This window comes from Ictidomys tridecemlineatus, chromosome 10 (assembly GCF_052094955.1).
Source record: "Ictidomys tridecemlineatus isolate mIctTri1 chromosome 10, mIctTri1.hap1, whole genome shotgun sequence".
NCBI classification, from domain to species: Eukaryota; Metazoa; Chordata; class Mammalia; order Rodentia; family Sciuridae; genus Ictidomys; species Ictidomys tridecemlineatus.
In genome coordinates, this window is record NC_135486.1 from 144050213 (window position 1) to 144067200 (window position 16988).

Here is a 16988-nt window from a genome sequence, read left to right on the forward strand (position 1 = left end):
ACCAGCTCATGGACGCTGCCGAGGAAGGTCGGTCTGCAGCGCTGGCCCTGAGGAAGCTCACAGGTGGGCCCTGATTTTCAGTGTGTGGCATTAGAGAACCAAAGCCCAAGTGCCACGGCGTCCCCATTCCAGTGAAAGTCAGTGACCCCTGCTGCTGAGGGCCACTGCCGTCCCCGTGATCAATCCCATTCAGCTCCAATGGACGCATGGGGGGGGGGGCAGCACATAGCATCCTTTGCCAATGGAGCCAGAGCCTGGAGGTCTCCCTGCAGCCCTGCTTTCTTGGAATCCACCCCCACTCACTCACACACTCACACACACACAGTCACACACACTCAGACTCATACTCACATTCACGCTCACACACACACTCACACACACACACACACACAGTCACACACACTCAGACTCACACTCACATTCACGCTCACACACACTCACAGACTCACACTCACACTCACACACAGTCACACACACTCAGACTCACTCACATTCACGCTCACACACACACTCACACACTCACAATCACACTCACAGTCACACACACTCAGACTCACATTCACGCTCACACACACTCACACTCACGCTCACACACACACTCAGACTCACACTCACATTCACGCTCACACACACACACAGACTCACACATTCACACTCACAGACTCACGCTCACACACACACACACACTCATACACTCTCACACACACACTCACACTCATACACACACTCACATACACACACACTCACACACATTCATACTCACACATACACACACACACACTCACACTCATACACACACTCACACACACTCACACACACACACACACTCACACTCATACACTCACACACTCACACTCACACACTCACTCACACTCACATTCACGCTCACACACACTCACAGACTCACTCACACTCACACACAGTCACACACACTCAGACTCACTCACATTCACGCTCACACACACACACACTCATACACTCTCACACACACACTCACACTCATACACACACTCACATACACTCACACACTCACACACATTCATACTCACACACACACACACACACACTCACACACACAGTCACACACACTCAGACTCACACTCACATTCACGCTCACACACACTCACACACACACACACACTCAGACTCACACTCACATTCACGCTCACACAGACTCACTCACACTCACACAGTCACACACACTCAGACTCACTCACATTCACGCTCACACACACACTCACACACACTCACACACACTCACAGTCACACACACTCAGACTCACATTCACGCTCACACACACTCACACTCACGCTCACACACACACTCAGACTCACACTCACATTCACGCTCACACACTCACACACAGACTCACACATTCACACTCACAGACTCACGCTCACACACACACACACTCATACACTCTCACACACACACTCACACTCATACACACACTCACATACACTCACACACTCACACACATTCATACTCACACATACACACACTCACACTCATACACACACTCACACACACTCACACACACACTCACACTCACACTCATACACACACTCACACACACTCACACACACACTCACACTCATACACACACTCACACACTCACACACACTCATACACACACTCACACACACACACTCATACACACACTCACACACTCACACTCACACACTCACTCACACTCACAGACGTGAGGGATCTGGACCCTGTTCCTCAGCCTGCCTGACCTCTGATCAACGACCCCTGCCTGAAGGACCTAGGAGACCTGAGTGTGACTGGGTTGTGATCCGAACTCCAGCTCTGGCCCTAGGGATCCCCCTCGGGAAGAAGACTCCTTGATTCTAAATGTAGCTGGAGCCGCCAACCCCAAGAGTTCAATCGTGGTGTTGGCATCCGTGCTTCGTTATGAAGAGGACATGTGAACAAGCCAAGTCAGTCGGCCCCACTTACTGCTCAGTAAGGAGCCACATCCTGCCCGAGGAGGGAGCTGGAGGGAGGCTTCAGCCCAGGTGCTGAATGGCCTCAAAATGGGGGCATCCCCTGCAGCCCAGATACTTCAGCACTGGCCACAGACAGGTCAGGGCACTGCCCCGTGGGGCGTATATGTGGGCAGGGAGACCACCCAGACAAGGAAGGAGTGATGGAGGGGCTCCAGGATGGCAGGCACTAGGGGTCTGGGTGGGGCACCTGGTGGGTAGGAGGCCACTGGAGATGACAGGCCACTATGTACCCTGCCTACTCCATGACCCCCAGGAGTTCTGAGAAGTGACCACGATCTATGATTCAGCGTCTCCATCTGAAGAACCTGGTGGGTCAAGAGCACGTGTTCAGGTGAGGACTCCCTCCCGAGTTCTGCCCCAGGGAGGCAGGCTTCTGCCAGGCATCTGACTTGGGCTGGACGTACAGTGACCACCTTTGACAAGGTGTTCAGGACACGGCCCCAACCCCCTCTCAAGCCCCCTGGGCAGCCCTGAAGGGGATTAAGTCCTAGTTTTGCCAGTGAAGAACCTGAGACTCAGAGAGGGAGGTGACTTGGCCAGGGTCACAGAGTATTAGCGGCAGAGCTGGAGTTTAAGCCCATTCACCATGGCCGCAAAGCCCAAGCTGTTTGTGGCTGGCCCCGTTGCTCTGATTGTGTCCTGGAGGGGCAGGTGGCTCTTTCATGCTCTCTCCTTTTCTCCTCTCCTGACATCCTAAACCGCTGGGAAATGGCTGCATTGTATTCCCTTCATCCTGCCTAATCCTGCAGGACCTTCGGAGCATCCAAAGTGGCCAGCCCTGGTCTAGTGTTCCAAGATGTGCTGTGTCGCGCCTGGGTGGTGCTGGGAGAGTTTCAGAATTCTAACTGTAACTGTCTATAGTACTAAATTAAAATAAGTCACCCCTGCAGTTACATGTTGCTGAGAAGTAAACTACCTTTAAACTTAGTGACTCAAAAACACGGACATTCATTTTGTTTGCAAAAGGTACAGTTTGCCCAGAGCTCAGTGGGGAAGCTCCTCCCTGCTCTGATGGCATCTGCTAAGAACAAGAGGACCTGCTCGGGGCTGGCCAGGGACCCAGAACCTTGGTTTCCCCTTCAGCGGTCTAAGTGGCTGCTTGGGCTTCCTCACAGCATGGCGGATGGGTTCTGAGAAGATTTTTATGATCTTGCCTCTGAAAACCAAAAGCAGCACTTCCTCTGATATTCCCGTGGCCTCAGCCACCCCAGAGGACCCCCAGGTTCTAGGAGAGAGGACTCACAGACAGGGCTCACCATGTGAGCAAGAGGAGCACCCAGGAAGGGAGGTTCTCCGGAGGCCACCTTGGGAAAGTGTAGTCCACAGAAAGATTCATTTCTGAGCCCTTCTGGTCCATTCTGGTGCAGCAAGGAGAAAGTCCCAGACAGACACTAGTTTACCTTAGAACATCTGACTTGGTTTCCCTTTGGTCAAGAGAGCAGGCTTGCTGTGCTCCATGGTGCACGCCTGTCATCCCAGCAGCTCAGGAGGCTGAGGCAGGAGGATCCCGAGTTCAAAGCCAGCCTCAGCAAAAGCAAGGCGCTAAGCAACTCAGTGAGACTCTGACTCTAAATAAAATACAAAATAGGGCTGGGGATGTGGCTCAGTGGTTGAGTGCCCCCGAATTCAATCCCCAGTACTCAAAAAAGCAGGCATAATTTAATAAAATGCTTTCTTTCTCTTTCTCTTCATGATCATCTTATTGATTGTAAGACATTCTGGGTTTCTATTCATAGTATTGATAGGAGGCTTCCTTTTTAAATAAACTTGTTTTAGTAAAACGCAAATGCTTAAGGAGAGAATTAGCACAAGCTGTTGTGCTGCTGGGAATTTGTTCTCATGTGCATGTTAATAAAACATTCCTTCAACTGAGAGAGCAAAAGCCTGGACACCATCCTCAGTTAGGAGCTGTTACGTCATGGGAGTCACCCTCACTGTGAAAGGTCTCTGTCCTTTGTCATCTGGACACATGGTTCAGTGGCATAAGCTCAGTGTCGACGGTGCATGTGTCTTGCCACCATTGCAAACGGTAGGGCAGGACATAGCCACACGAGCCCTTGGGAATGCACAGTGGGTGGATGACAAGAAATCTGCACATGGTTGTCTCTGGGGAGGGGGATGCAGAAGGTTTACCGCCCCTGCAAAAAAACAAAAAAAGTTTTACGCCTTTTAAAACAGGAATATACAATATGCTGTGTAGTCATATTAGTAAGTTTACTATTTTCCTTTTTTTTTATTGTTGGTTGTTCAAAACATTACATAGTTCTTGATATATCATATTTCACACTTTGATTCAAGTGGGTTTTGAACTCCCATTTTTACCCGTATATAGATTGCAGAACCACATCAGTTACACTTCCATTTAGTATTTTCTAATGAAGTAAAATAGTGAATTTTCTCTGCCCTCAAATAAATAAAAGGCAGGGGCTGGGGATGTGGCTCAAGCGGTAGCGCGCTCGCCTGGCATGCGTGCGGCCCGGGTTCGATCCTCAGCACCACATACCAACAAAGATGTTGTGTCCGCCGAGAACTAAAAAATAAATATTAAAATTCTCTCTCTCTCCCTCTCTCTCTCCTCTCTCACTCTCTCTTTAAAAAAAAATTTAAATAAATAAATAAATAAATAAAAGGCAGCACTTAGGAGTAGCGGCTACGGCCACCTTGCCTGGGGCAGAGCTTTGCTGGGAGGTGTACCACACGCGTCAGGGTCACATGGGTCTGTCTGCCCGGCCACCTGCTCTGCCTCCTCTCCAGAGCAGCTCTGTCGCCTTCTGGGCCCCAGAGCAGCCCTACCAATGGGAACCGGAAACTCAGGGCCAGCCCTCGCTCTCAGTGGGGAGCCCAGGGCAGCTTGACCCGCACACATGTGGGCTGAACTGGACCCCACATCTCATCGCCCAGGACTGGCTGTTTGGGGGACCCACGGCTGTGTACCAAGGGGGTCATGCGAGAGCCTCTTGCTATCACCTGGCTCTCCATAACCAGCTGCTGCCTTGGGGGTCAGCCTTGGGGGTCCTGCTCGCCCGCAGCTGGGCCCAGGGATATTCTCCTTCCCTGATTGGGCCCTAGAAGGACCACAAACCCTTTCTGTCAGGATGTAGAGAAATTTGTTTTTTTCCTTTATTCAGTGTTAAGGATGCAGGTAACACGTCCATTTCCCCTCTGGAAACTCAGAACATTGCAGATAAACGAAAACCGCCTTGCCACTTGCTGTTGCCACTCAGCACTGATTTTTGAGACTTGGTTGGCCTGTACACATGTCTGGAGAGCTAACCCGTTCCTTGCTATCGCCACGGCCTTGCATCCAATGACAATCCGTTGTGTTCAGGCTGTCCCTTAGGACCCCAGAGCTGCTCTCAGCATCCCCGGGCACATCTCTTGCCCCACACCTTTGAGCACTTTTCTTGGGAACATACCAACTGCCAGGTCATAGCATGTGAAACTTTCAGTTTTAATAAATAATGCTGATTTGCCCTTCAAAATGCCTGAGTTCATTTATTCTCCCACCAGCAGCCTTTGAGAATGCCAGTCTCTCTGTGTCCTCTGTAACACCTGACGTGATCAAGCCTTTTTATGTTGAGTGAGCAGAAAGTGGTGTCTTGATGTGGTGTGGTGTTGAGAGTCACAACCAAGTCAAGATGGCGCCTGGCATTTTACCAGAAGGAAGGAGTGGTTGACAGGTAGCGCCAGCGAGCCATTAAGATGATGATAATTAAGTTAAGCTGTGTATAACTACGAAGATAACGACTGATCGCTGTAACTGGATGATGCTAAATTGAAACAAGCTGTGTATTCAGTTGTGTGTATAGACCTCTGCTGTCCGGCAATAAGGCGGCTCCTGTTGCCTCCGGTGCCCGCTACTTTGGAGTTCTCGCAGAGTTCCCGTTGAGTTCCCCTTGGTTCTCACGGAGTTTCCGTGGAGTTCCGGTTGAGTTCCCGTGGGGTTCAGGCAATAAAGTAGTTCCTGTTTGAACCTACAAGTGGCTCGTGACCTCCCGGCCAGACTGCGGCAGTGTGGTTCCTGAAGCACCTTGTGTGTGATGGCTACTCTGGCCCTGCTCTGGGAACCCTTTCCAATGGCTGCTTTATCATCTTCTGCTGTTTGTATCCTAGAATGTCTTCCAAAAACTTTGTGCAGTGGCTTTATATGAAATTGGAGTGACCTTGTTGGGGGAGGGAGCCAGGAGGTTCGGATAAGCCCCAGATTCTGGAATCCTCATGCCAGCTGCACCGGCCACTCCTGAATCAGGCAGGGAGGCCCCGGAAGCCACCGTTCACCATGACAGAAAAACCTGTCACCTGGTCCCTCCCGCATGGCCACATGCAGGAAGGCCTCGGGCGACGGCTTTGCGTGTGGGCACAGCTGGCCTTCACTCAGCCACTCTCCCTGGGTTCCTCTGGCACCCGGGCATCCAGCCACCACCGCCTGTCCCCAGCACTGCAGCCAGGAATGCCCACACCCACCCTGAAGGGGACGCGTGGGGTCCCTACAGTGACACCCCAGAGGCCCACAGATGAGTCCCCCAAGGCCAGCATGTCCTCCTGTCCCCGAAGGCGGCCTGTGCAGCCAGCGGATGCCCCTCCCGCCCCTCACCACCCCAGGGGCCTTCCTGCCCGTGGGGACACTGTGTCTTCTAATGACGGCCCGTGGCATTCCTGAGAGCCCTCCGGCCCCGGGGGTTGGTTCTCCTTTTCTGTTCTGGGCGGGAGGTGGCCGGTCTTCTTTTCCCTGGAGCCCGAGGCAGCTCGGCTTTGTGAGGGAGGCCGGTGGCCTGCCCCAGGGTCAGTCGGCAGCTGAGAGCGCAGAGGAAAGCTGAGGTGTCCTGCTGGGAGCAGGGAGAGGAGAGGAGAAGTGGCAAGAAAAGGCTGCCGCTTTGTTCTGTTTTTGAAATGATTCTCATTGAGAAGATATCTTAAATCCTGAGTCCAGACCGTCCACCCTGCCTGCCCGGATCAAGAGGCTCCGTTTTCTAGAATCCAGAAGACACGGCGTCCAGAGAAGGCAAGGATGGGATGAACGTTCAGGATGAAGTCTGTCTCTAAGTTTCTCGGGGCCTGTGGCTGGGATGGAGGGAAGGGGACGGGTCTCGCCATAGGTCACATGACGCACAAGTCCCAGCAGTTAGCCGGCCGCCGCGGTGCCAGTGTGTGCTGTGGGGACCTGGCTGTCCTGAAGCCAGGGAAAGCCAGGCCTGTAAAAGCTTGGAGGGTGGACTGCAAGCACCCAGGAGCCTGAACCCGGGCAGGGACACCCTCCTCACTCCTGAGACCAGATGAAAAGACCAGTGGTGGGGTGCGGCGGGCGGGAATACCTGAGCCTGCGTTGGTTCTGTGTTTGGGCCTAGAACTTATACCATCTGCACCTCCTTCCTCTTTTCCCAAGAAATTTAAGCCAAATATCGGATCCAAGTGTTCCCAAGAGCTAACTGGGGTGATGGTGTTCCGGCCCGAAAGCCGTGCTGTGCCGTGTCTGTGGACCCCATTCACACCAGACCCTTAAAAGGAGTAGATGTCTCCATCTATAAATCATAAGAAGAATCAGACACACTGCCGTTTTTCGAAGCAGACTTGCATTCATAGGCCCTGGCTCGGGTTGGTCTGTAGGGACCCTGGGTGGCGGGTTTGTGGTTCTGTTTTGGAGCATTCTAATCACACTTCGTATGGGGTTCCTTCCGACAGAGTCGCTCCCCTTCTCTCCCTCTGTCCTCCTGATGATCCTTTCTCTGCTTTTTATCTATTTTTGGCTGGTAATCTCCACATATCCTTAAAGGAAGAATTCCCTTGGTACGTTACATATGGGGATACCTTTTGAACATCAAATTTCTATCCTCTTTTTCATCTAGAACTGTGATTTTTTCCCTCATAAATACATAGTGTGAATAAGTCGGGGGGGGGGGGGTTGGTTTGGTTGGTTGGTCTGGTCATTTGGGCGATGCTGCGATGGGGCCAGGGCCAGACACCTGCTGAGCTACACCCACAGCCCCACGTGTGTATGATTCTTAACTGGAGTTTTTAGTGTATTTCAGAAGAATATCTCATTTCAAAATAACTTCAAGTAAAAGAGGGGCACCTAGAGCAAAAGTGGAGACTCTCCTTTAATTCATCCCCCCACGTACCCTCCCACCCCTCGTTCTCACTTCTCCCCACAGGTGACCACCACTCACAGTCTGGTTAGGCATGGTTTTTACACGAGTATATAATTTTCCATCTGGGGAGGAAAAATATCACAAAAGTTGTTTCCCTGCTTGGGGACATTTTGAGTGTTTCTTGGTTTGAGATCTTTTTTAAAAACGTGTGGTACAGGATTCCCTGGAGAGAACTCAAAGTAGGTGGACAGTGCGGCTGTCCTGTTACTGAGGTGTCTTCAGCACCATCAAGGACAGAGCTAAGGTGTGGAATTTGGGGGTGACTCTCAAGGAGAAGAAGGCTGAGTGATCTTCCCATCTGTCCTCCTTGACTGCAGCAGACATCTCAGATCAGGACATTCTTCCGTGCCCGGGTCCTGCACCCTCCAGTGCAGAGCTTGGCACTGAGTGGCCAGACACCAGGTTGTGGACTTCATGGCGCTATGATAGAGAGCAAGAGACTCTTCCTGTCTGATCTTGGTGACACCATCTCAGACTGCCATTCTCGGTCCATAGGAGGTGCTGCGGTGCCCTGGGATTCTTGGCTCTCGTCTTGGGACCTTGTCTTTGCTGTGCTGGGCATGGAACCCAGAGCCCACACCTGCCAGGCAGCTCCTCTACCGCCAGCTGCATCCTCAGCCCCAGCTCTTGGTTATTTTAAGCCGCAGTTCGAGTACTGACACGCAGTGAACTTTGGACTAAGGGTTGGTCGTACTCTATATCAGTCCCAACAAATAGTGCTCTGAGGCACGTGTGTTGTGGCCGTTTTTTGAGAGGAGGAATCTGAGGCCCAGAGAGGTAAAGGAACTTGCACAGCATGACTGGCTGAGGAGGGTCTGAGACCAGTCCTGAGGGGCTTGAGGCCTTCCAAGCTCTGCTTCCTGGCAGAAGGAGAGACAGCGGGGGGTCCTCCCAGGCCGGCAGCCAGACACGCACTCATTCCTCTCTCTGCTCGCTCTTCCCAGATAACAGTGACTTGATCGCGTGCACAGTGATCACCAAGGACGGTGGCATGGTCCAGCGATTCCTGGCTGTGGACATTTACCAGATGAGTTTGGTGGAGCCTGATGTGTCCCGGCTCGGCTGGGGAGTGGTCAAGTTCGCAGGCCTTCTGCAGGTAAGATGACCAGAAATTCTGGAATCGCTTCCAAGTTCCCTGCACAGACCCACATACCCAGTTTTCATCTTTGCAGACGGTTTCTAACCATGCAGGGAGCGTGTGAACAAACTGTCCGAGGAGAAAGCTAAGACTTTGCACAGATCAGGGCCAAGTCCTCTTTGGCCAAAACCCACACCCCTCTCCCCTGCAAGAGATAACCTCATTATCAGACTGATGCTTGCAGATCTGTTTCTGTGCCAAACGTGCATAATGACACATACTAGTTTTTAAAATTGTGTCTAGTCAGCCCTCTGCATGTGCATCTGCATCTTCAACCAACTGTAGATAAAAAAAGTCTTTGGAAAAGGTGGCATCTGAACTGAATGTACATACTTTCTTCTTATCATTCTTTTCTAAGCAGCATTTACATTGCATGAGGTGTTTTGAGTGATCTAGAGATGATTTAAAGTGTCGGGGAGGACGTGTCGGTGATATGCTCTCTGCTCCAGTCCTCTTTATAAGGGACATGGGCACCTGCAGATTCTGGTACCCTCAGGGTCCTGAAACAAGCCCAGGTGGGCCCCAAAGGGTGACTGTACATACATTTCAGAGTGTGTTTTTGGTGTCACATGGAACATATTGCCAACTCTGCCTGCTTCACTCCGTGGTGTCCCTCGGCGAGCTCGCCACGTCAGAGCATGCGCACCTGCTGGTTTTCTCTAACTGCCGCGGGACTGGACCAGGCAGGCTGAGCCAGGGCTCTGTTTTACCTTTCCAGCAGTGCGCCTTGAGCGGAATTGGTCTCACTTCCAGGTGCACTTGGTCAGGATTTCCCTAGGCACATAACTGAGACGTGGCATGTGCCTGTTTTAAGTGTTGAGAGACCCTGCCAACTTCCTCCCTTAGTGATCTTTGCCACCAGGACTCTATGAGGACTCCCCTCCGCTCACCCCGACTCCAGCAGAAAGGCTCTGAATTGCCTCGCACCAAGGGGGAGCTGTTTGTCGATAAGAGACGGCCAGTGCCATCTTCTTTGTTGAGTGAAACAAAGAACCGGAGGCTCAGGAGCAGCTTGCCACTCACACCTGTCACCCCACCCTCACCCCCGTCCCTGAGTCCCCAGCAAGCGCGTCCTTGCCTGGATCCGCCCTACTGTGAGGCAGCCCGTTTCCGGGCTGTGCAGCTCTCCTTCCTGGAAAGACCTTGCCAGCTGACCCGCCTCCCTGTAGCACGGCCTGCTGGCCCTGCCCACTGTGGGTCCCGAGAGCCACCTTCCTATGTGAAGACACTACTGCAATGTACTATTGCTCACCCCTGCCTCCTCTCCTTCAGGATCTCTCTGGTTTAAACATGTCTCTTAGAGAGAATGATGAGAGCGACAACCATAGAACCTTTGGCTTTAAACAAGACTCGCATGTAAGACCTTGCCCACTGGGCGACTTGGGCTGTTTATCTCTCCCTTTAGAATTCATGTCGGACGCTGTTTCCTCCCTGAAGGACTCATACCTGTCCTCCCTCAGACAGTGAGCACACAGCCTATTCTTTGGGTCGCCGTGCGGAGGCTGCTTTGGTCAGGTCGTGCCTCTGTAGAGGCCTTGCTCCCTGCTCCAGTCTGCAGGGCCCCAGGGAGGCCTCCCTGCACTGGACGCAGCCACTGTCCCCAGGGACCCGCACCAGGCGTGACGCCCTCCTCCAGGAGCCTGTCCACGCCTCCCACCCGCTCTGGCATTGCTGGCCCTGGCGTCCGTCTGTCTTCCGGGTGACATCACCCCCGAGCCGCGGGCACCAGGCTCCCCGCGGGCACCGTTCTGGGGTTTGGGATTGGAGGAGCCTCCTCCCTCCCCCTTGCTCCACGGCCGTCTCTCTCCCTCCATGCCCAGTGTCTTCAGACCTCGCGAATGGCCTTCCCTGCCCCTCCCGTAGGAAACAGAAGGTCCTCAGAGACCTAAAAGGGACACAAGTCTCTGTTGTTAAGAGAAGCTGGGAGACAGAGGAGCACCCCTCGGGTCAAGCCCACAGAGGTGGGATGGCGTAGCCACCTCTGGTTTCTCAGCAGGAGCCATGGTTGAAGTGGCCTGTGAGTGACAGGTGGCCCTTGAAGAAGCGAGTGAGCCCTTTTATTTGCCAGGCCTCGAAGTCCTCGTGGAAATGGGTGCCAGCCACCACACCCAACACTGGCCACTGTGCCTCCCTCCCTGCCTTCTTACCCTGGGCCTGCTTGGTCTGTGCCCGCCCCCCACCTGAAACCTGACGCGCACCTCTGCCTCCTGGCTCCGCAGGACATGCAGGTGACCGGCGAGTACGACGACAGCCGCGCCCTGAACATCACCATCCACAAGCCCACCTCCAGCCCCCACTCCAAGCCCTTCCCCATCCTCCAGGCCACCTTCGTCTTCTCGGACCACATCCGCTGCATCATCGCCAAGCAGCGCCTGGCCGTGGGGCGCATCCAGGCCAGGCGCATGAAGATGCAGAGGATAGCCGGTGAGTGCCGGGGGCGGGCTGTCCTCCGGGCCTCCCGGGGAGGAGCAGCTTCTCACAGTGACCTGGAGAGGGGGACACGCCCTCGGGCTCCCGGTGCTCCCTGGGGGATGGAGGCTTTGCACGGAAATGCCCACTTCCGAAGCGCTTGGGCACCTGAGAGTTTCTAGGGCCACGTGGGAGAGAAGGGGATCCCTCCCCGGCAGGCCAGAGCCTGGAGGAGGCAGGCGGCATGTGACACGTGTTCTCGCCCCTCCACGACTGTCACGGGGTACCTGAACCTTCCGGTACCACCTTGAGCCTTAGAAAACCTCCCATTTATGGGGCTCGTTACCCGCTTTACAGAGGAGGAAACGGGGGCTCAGCCACTTGCCAGTCGCCCAGAGAGCCAGTTGGCAGGGCCCAAAGGCTGAACTCCCTCCTCTGCCTCCCCGCTTCCCGCGGAGCTCCCCTCCCGGGCCCCACCCAGCCCTGAATTCAGATGAGGCTTTGCGTGTCTCGGGTAAAGTGGGGAATCTGCTAGGAAACCAAACACCATGGTGCCAGGGAGGCCCAGCTGATTGGGGAAGGCCGGGCCTGGGTGTCCTGTTGGGTCACGAGTGGAAGCCAGGCGGAGCCATCCTGGGTGAGCAGGAGAGGGTGGTGTCCTGTCAGCTCCCAACACTAGGCACAGCCTCTCTCAAGGTACCCGGTACCTCTGGACAGCTCAGGCTGGGCCGTCCCTGGCGTGGCTGCTGGGGAATGTCCAGCCCGAGGTGGGGTGGGGCGCTTTCTCAAGGGCCCACCTAAAAATAAACCCGTGGAGGGTGGTTCTGGGCGTTGCTGGCTGAGGTATTTGCCAGGCGTGCCTCCTGGTTGGCACCGCCTGCCTCCCGGGGAGCCCCCCATCTTGTTCTCACTTGGCTGAAACCTGGCCTGCAAATCATGACAGAAGCATTCTGTAGTGTGCAAGGTGACTCAGAGCATTCAGACTTTTCTTCTTTAAGGTTTATTTTCAGAGGTTTTTTGTTGTTGTTGTTAATGTAAAGCAGTTTCTCGCAGCGGGCATGAAGGCCAAATATTTCATTTGAAAAACGAGAATTATGCTGCAAAGTGGGGTTGGAACCAGCGCCTTGGGTGTTTCTAAAATTGGTTTTAAAACTCCCCTCTGAGGTGATATATCAGGTAGCTGTTTATGGGGAGGAGGGTGACAGTGCTGACATGCAGAGTCCCGTGACTGCTCTCCCTCACACACCGCCCGGGCACAGTCCGCCCTGCGCAGCGGTGGATCCCACATCCGTGGCTTCAGCTAACCAGGGATTGAAATATTCAGGGAAAAAAAAAATGTGTTGAACGTGGGCACGTTTTTTCCCTGTCATTATTCCCTAAATGCAGCACGACCGCTCTATGCATCGGGTTTCCATCGTGTTGAGGGTAAGTCGCCGAGGAGTGACTGGTGTAGGTCCTGTGCAGACACTACGCCACTTTACATAAGGCCCAGGCACCACAGAGCTGGGCCTTGGGGCCCAGAGCCCATCCCTGCAGGCTCTGCGAGTCTCTGGTCATCTCTGCACATACATGTGAACTTTCAGAGCAGGACCGCCCCGTTGGCTTTGAGGTTGAAATGGCAGCAGACGCTAGCCACAGTAGAACTGGCTAGCATGCTCTCCACCTGAAGATCAGGCATAGAAGCCTCTCTTCTTGGTTCCAACCTTCGCCTGAAGCCCTCATCCGGTGCCCATTGGACTCTTCAGTGTAGCTGGTGGCAGCTCAAGGCTGCCTGCTTGGCCTCTCCAAGGGCCACGGCTGGCAGAGCCACAGCTCCTGCAGCCCTCCGTCCAGTCTCGCCTGCCTTTCCCCCTCCATGGTAGGAATGAACTGTGTGCTGTTTGGTTGCAGCCCTCCTGGACCTCCCGATCCAGCCAAGAACCGAAGTCCTGGGGTTTGGACTGGGCTCCTCCGCCTCCACCCAGCACCTGCCTTTCCGCTTCTATGACCAGTGTCGCAGGGGCAGCAGCGACCCCACCGTGCAGCGCTCTGTGTTTGCATCTGTGGACAAGGTGCCGGGTAAGACCCTCCCTGTGGGAGTCGGAGGGCCTTCTGCGCCCCTTTGTGAGCCCCGTCCCTCTCAGAATCCAAGGTCTTGAGTGCTGGGTGACGCAGCTTCCCAGGCTGGGTCAGAGCATGGCCCCCTCAGCACCAGCCCCGAACCAGTCTCGGCTCTCCCGTGGTATTTTGTGCCTTGGTTTGGTTTTCCAGGGATTTGTTGGGTGTGTGGAGAGACTTCTCAGAACTAAGACTAAGAAGTTTCTTGGAAACTTCTTGGAAATACTTGAGTCATTAGTAAGGAGGCTATGGGAGAGTGATTTCCTCTCCACGAGGACCCTGGGAAAGGGCCCTGCCGCCCACAGGCCGCGTCCCCCGTCCAGCTCTTTCCACTTTCTCCAGAGCCGCCCTGGCCACCTCCTGCCTCCCGACAAAGGGAAGTGTGAGTGGAGAGTTCAGAGCCGCAGAGTGCGCTCCTTCCTGTCGCCATGTGCGGGCTTTGAGTAACTCCGTGTGCGCCAGAGCCCTCTGTCCCTCGAAAGAGCCCTTGTCTCCGTTACAGAATTCAGAAAAGTGGCACGCTCCCTAGCCACCGAGCCCCGTCTGTGTTGGAGGTTTGAACTTGAATTGCATGGGTTTTGAAATGTCCTCAAAAACAGGTTTAAGAACAAAGTGCAACCATGAGAACCCACCCAATCCAGGGGATTCGGTTCTATATTTGATTTTGTATGTTTCCTATGTATGTGTATGTGGCACAGAAATGATTTTTAAAAATCAGACCAAGACGTGATGAAATGAAAACTGAGTCATCTCTGCTCCCGAGTAACCACTGTGGATTTCTCGCATATCCTTCTGGGAATCTTTACTTGTGTGTAATATGTATGCTTTTGTGAGTTGGTTTTCACACACGGGTTCCACCCTGGTGTGATTGTGCACCTCGGCTCTTCACACTCAGTGCCAAGTCAGTGTCACACATTAGCACTCAGACTCGAGTTCATGGTCATTAACTGCCCGTGGTGTTCTGTTGAAGGGATGAACAAAACATCTTTTGTGACCATCTCATATTGATGGACATTTGGGTCATTTCCAGGGCTTTGCTCTCACAGTGTCACAGTGAACCTCCTTGAGACGTCTTTGTGTAACGCACATCTCCCACGTCTGAGGATGACTTCCCAGCAGTAGGTCTGCCAAATCAGAAGGCCAGGCTTTTAGTCTTGATAGATATAATCCCAACGTGAACTCTAGGGAAAAAATGCCCCCGTTCCCTGTGCCACCCACAGCCTGTGACTGTTGCACCCTGGAAAACCAGCCCGGCCTCGCAGTGGGCGGCCGCCCTGCCTGTCCTCGGCTAGGAATGCGAAGCCATGCTGCCGATCCAGGTGCCATCCAGGTGCCATCCAGGGTGCGGAGGGCTCCTTGTTCAGGGCTGTAGACAGTTGCTCACTGGATGTAAACCACACTGTGAGTCAGAGTTAACTAAATACAGGTGGGTCCCCGGAGAACTTCTTTCTTTGAGTGATCGGTTTCTTTCGGTACCAGAACTTAGTGGTGAAGGAGAAAAACTAGGACCCCACCGATCCCTTTTCAAATGAGGTAGAATGTGAAAAGGCAGGTGCAGAGGGGTGTCGTCCGCCTGCGGGATTGTTCCAGTTTGCAGAGTGCCTTGTGGTGACGTCTGTGCACCTCTCATTCCCTGGGCTTCAGCGCAGGTGGGAGATCAGGTGCTGGCAGTGTGGCCGCCTCCAGGGGCCTGGCCTCCAGGCAGGGGTGGGTGGGACGTCCTGGATGCTAAGTGCTGTGTTGCTCGCCCCCAGGCTGTGAGACTGCAGGCTGTCGCTGGCAGCTAAGGAAGGTGACCTCCACCCTCGCCTGGGTCTCTTTCCTGACCCCCTGACGTGCCACTGAGGAGGGGGAAGGGCGTTATTTTATGTCTCCCTCTGAGAGAGGCCTCACTGCCCTCCTCCGGTGCCGTGCCGTGCCGTGCCGTAGCATGGCCCTCGAGTGCAGTTCAGAGAGCACACAGGGGTCCCCCATCACCCCCACTGCATTCAGCCAGCTGGGTCTTTCCGGAATGGAGCTCAGGCCACGCCCTCCCCAGCCTCCCGGGGCTTGGCACTGCACCAGGACAAACCTCACCTCTCCCTCGGGTCTGGTGTGGTCACCCGAGGTGCAGCCCCAGCCGGCTCCTGCCACGAAGCTGCCCCCACTCGGCCCACACCTTGAGTCTCCCCCTCTGCTGGTGCTCAGGTGGGCCTTCCGCACCACTTGGCCCTGGAGTCCCGCGGGCTCTTCAGAAGGGCATAGCTCTAGTTCCCACGGGATGGGTCACAGCGTCAACGTCCATAGCCTTCGAAATCAAGGCTGAGAAATGCGTTCGGTGATCACTTAATAAATCCCTGGGATGCAAACACAAATCAGTCTAGTGTAGACAAACATTCCATGAACAATGGCTCTGGTTCCAAAACAGAGATTGTTTGACACTTTGGGTCCCTTTGTCTGACCTAACAGCTCACCTCTGGATTCTCCCATCTGCCTGTGCTCCTGGGGTGGCACACACTGTGTGGCCTCTGGAACAGCCCTCAGTGCCCCTGGGAACACGACTCCTCTCCCATCTGCCTGTGCCCCTGGGGTGGCACACACTGTGTGGCCTCTGGAACAGCCCTCAGTGCCCCTGGGAACACGACTCTTCTCCCATCTGCCTGTGCCCCTGGGGTGGCACACACTGTGTGGCCTCTGGAACAGCCCTCAGTGTCCCTGGGAACACGACTCTTCTCCCATCTGCCTGTGCCCCTGGGGTGGCACACACTGTGTGGCCTCTGGAACAGCCCTCAGTGCCCCTGGGAACACGACTCTTCTCCCATCTGCCTGTGCCCCTGGGGTGGCACACACTGTGTGGCCTCTGGAACAGCCCTCAGTGCCCCTGGGAACACGACTCGGAAGGGCAGATGATGTCCTGCTGTTTCTAGGACAACCAGGATCCCAGGCACACGCTGAGAAGCCCTGTCACCCCCCTGGGCCCGGTCCTGCCTCAGGACCTTCCACTGGATACTCTCGCCTAGGTCTTGGGTGCTGCAGCGGCCTCCGTTGCCAGAGGCCTTTTTGACCCCCCCTTACTAGGGTTTCGCCCTCTCCTCCATCACAGAGCCTGGCGGTTTCCATTTCCGTGGCCATTTCCGTGGCGCTGCGACCTTTCTCCTCGCTGGAGACAGCCGTTGCCTGGGGCCACAGCCTGCACCTTGTCTTCT

General features: G+C 54.4%; 1 protein-coding gene across 5 annotated transcripts in view; it reads left to right on the forward strand.

Annotated features, from left to right (window-relative positions):
* Positions 1-16988, forward strand: part of Clec16a (C-type lectin domain containing 16A) — a 176269-nt gene that overhangs the window by 124282 nt on the left and 34999 nt on the right. For all 5 annotated transcript variants that reach the window (XM_078024644.1, XM_013359513.4, XM_005327182.5 and 2 more), the window contains exons 19-21: positions 9104-9255; positions 11517-11721; positions 13597-13764. In XM_078024644.1, the coding sequence (XP_077880770.1) occupies positions 9104-9255; positions 11517-11721; positions 13597-13764 (525 nt within the window). The remainder of the gene's footprint in view (positions 1-9103; positions 9256-11516; positions 11722-13596; positions 13765-16988) is intronic.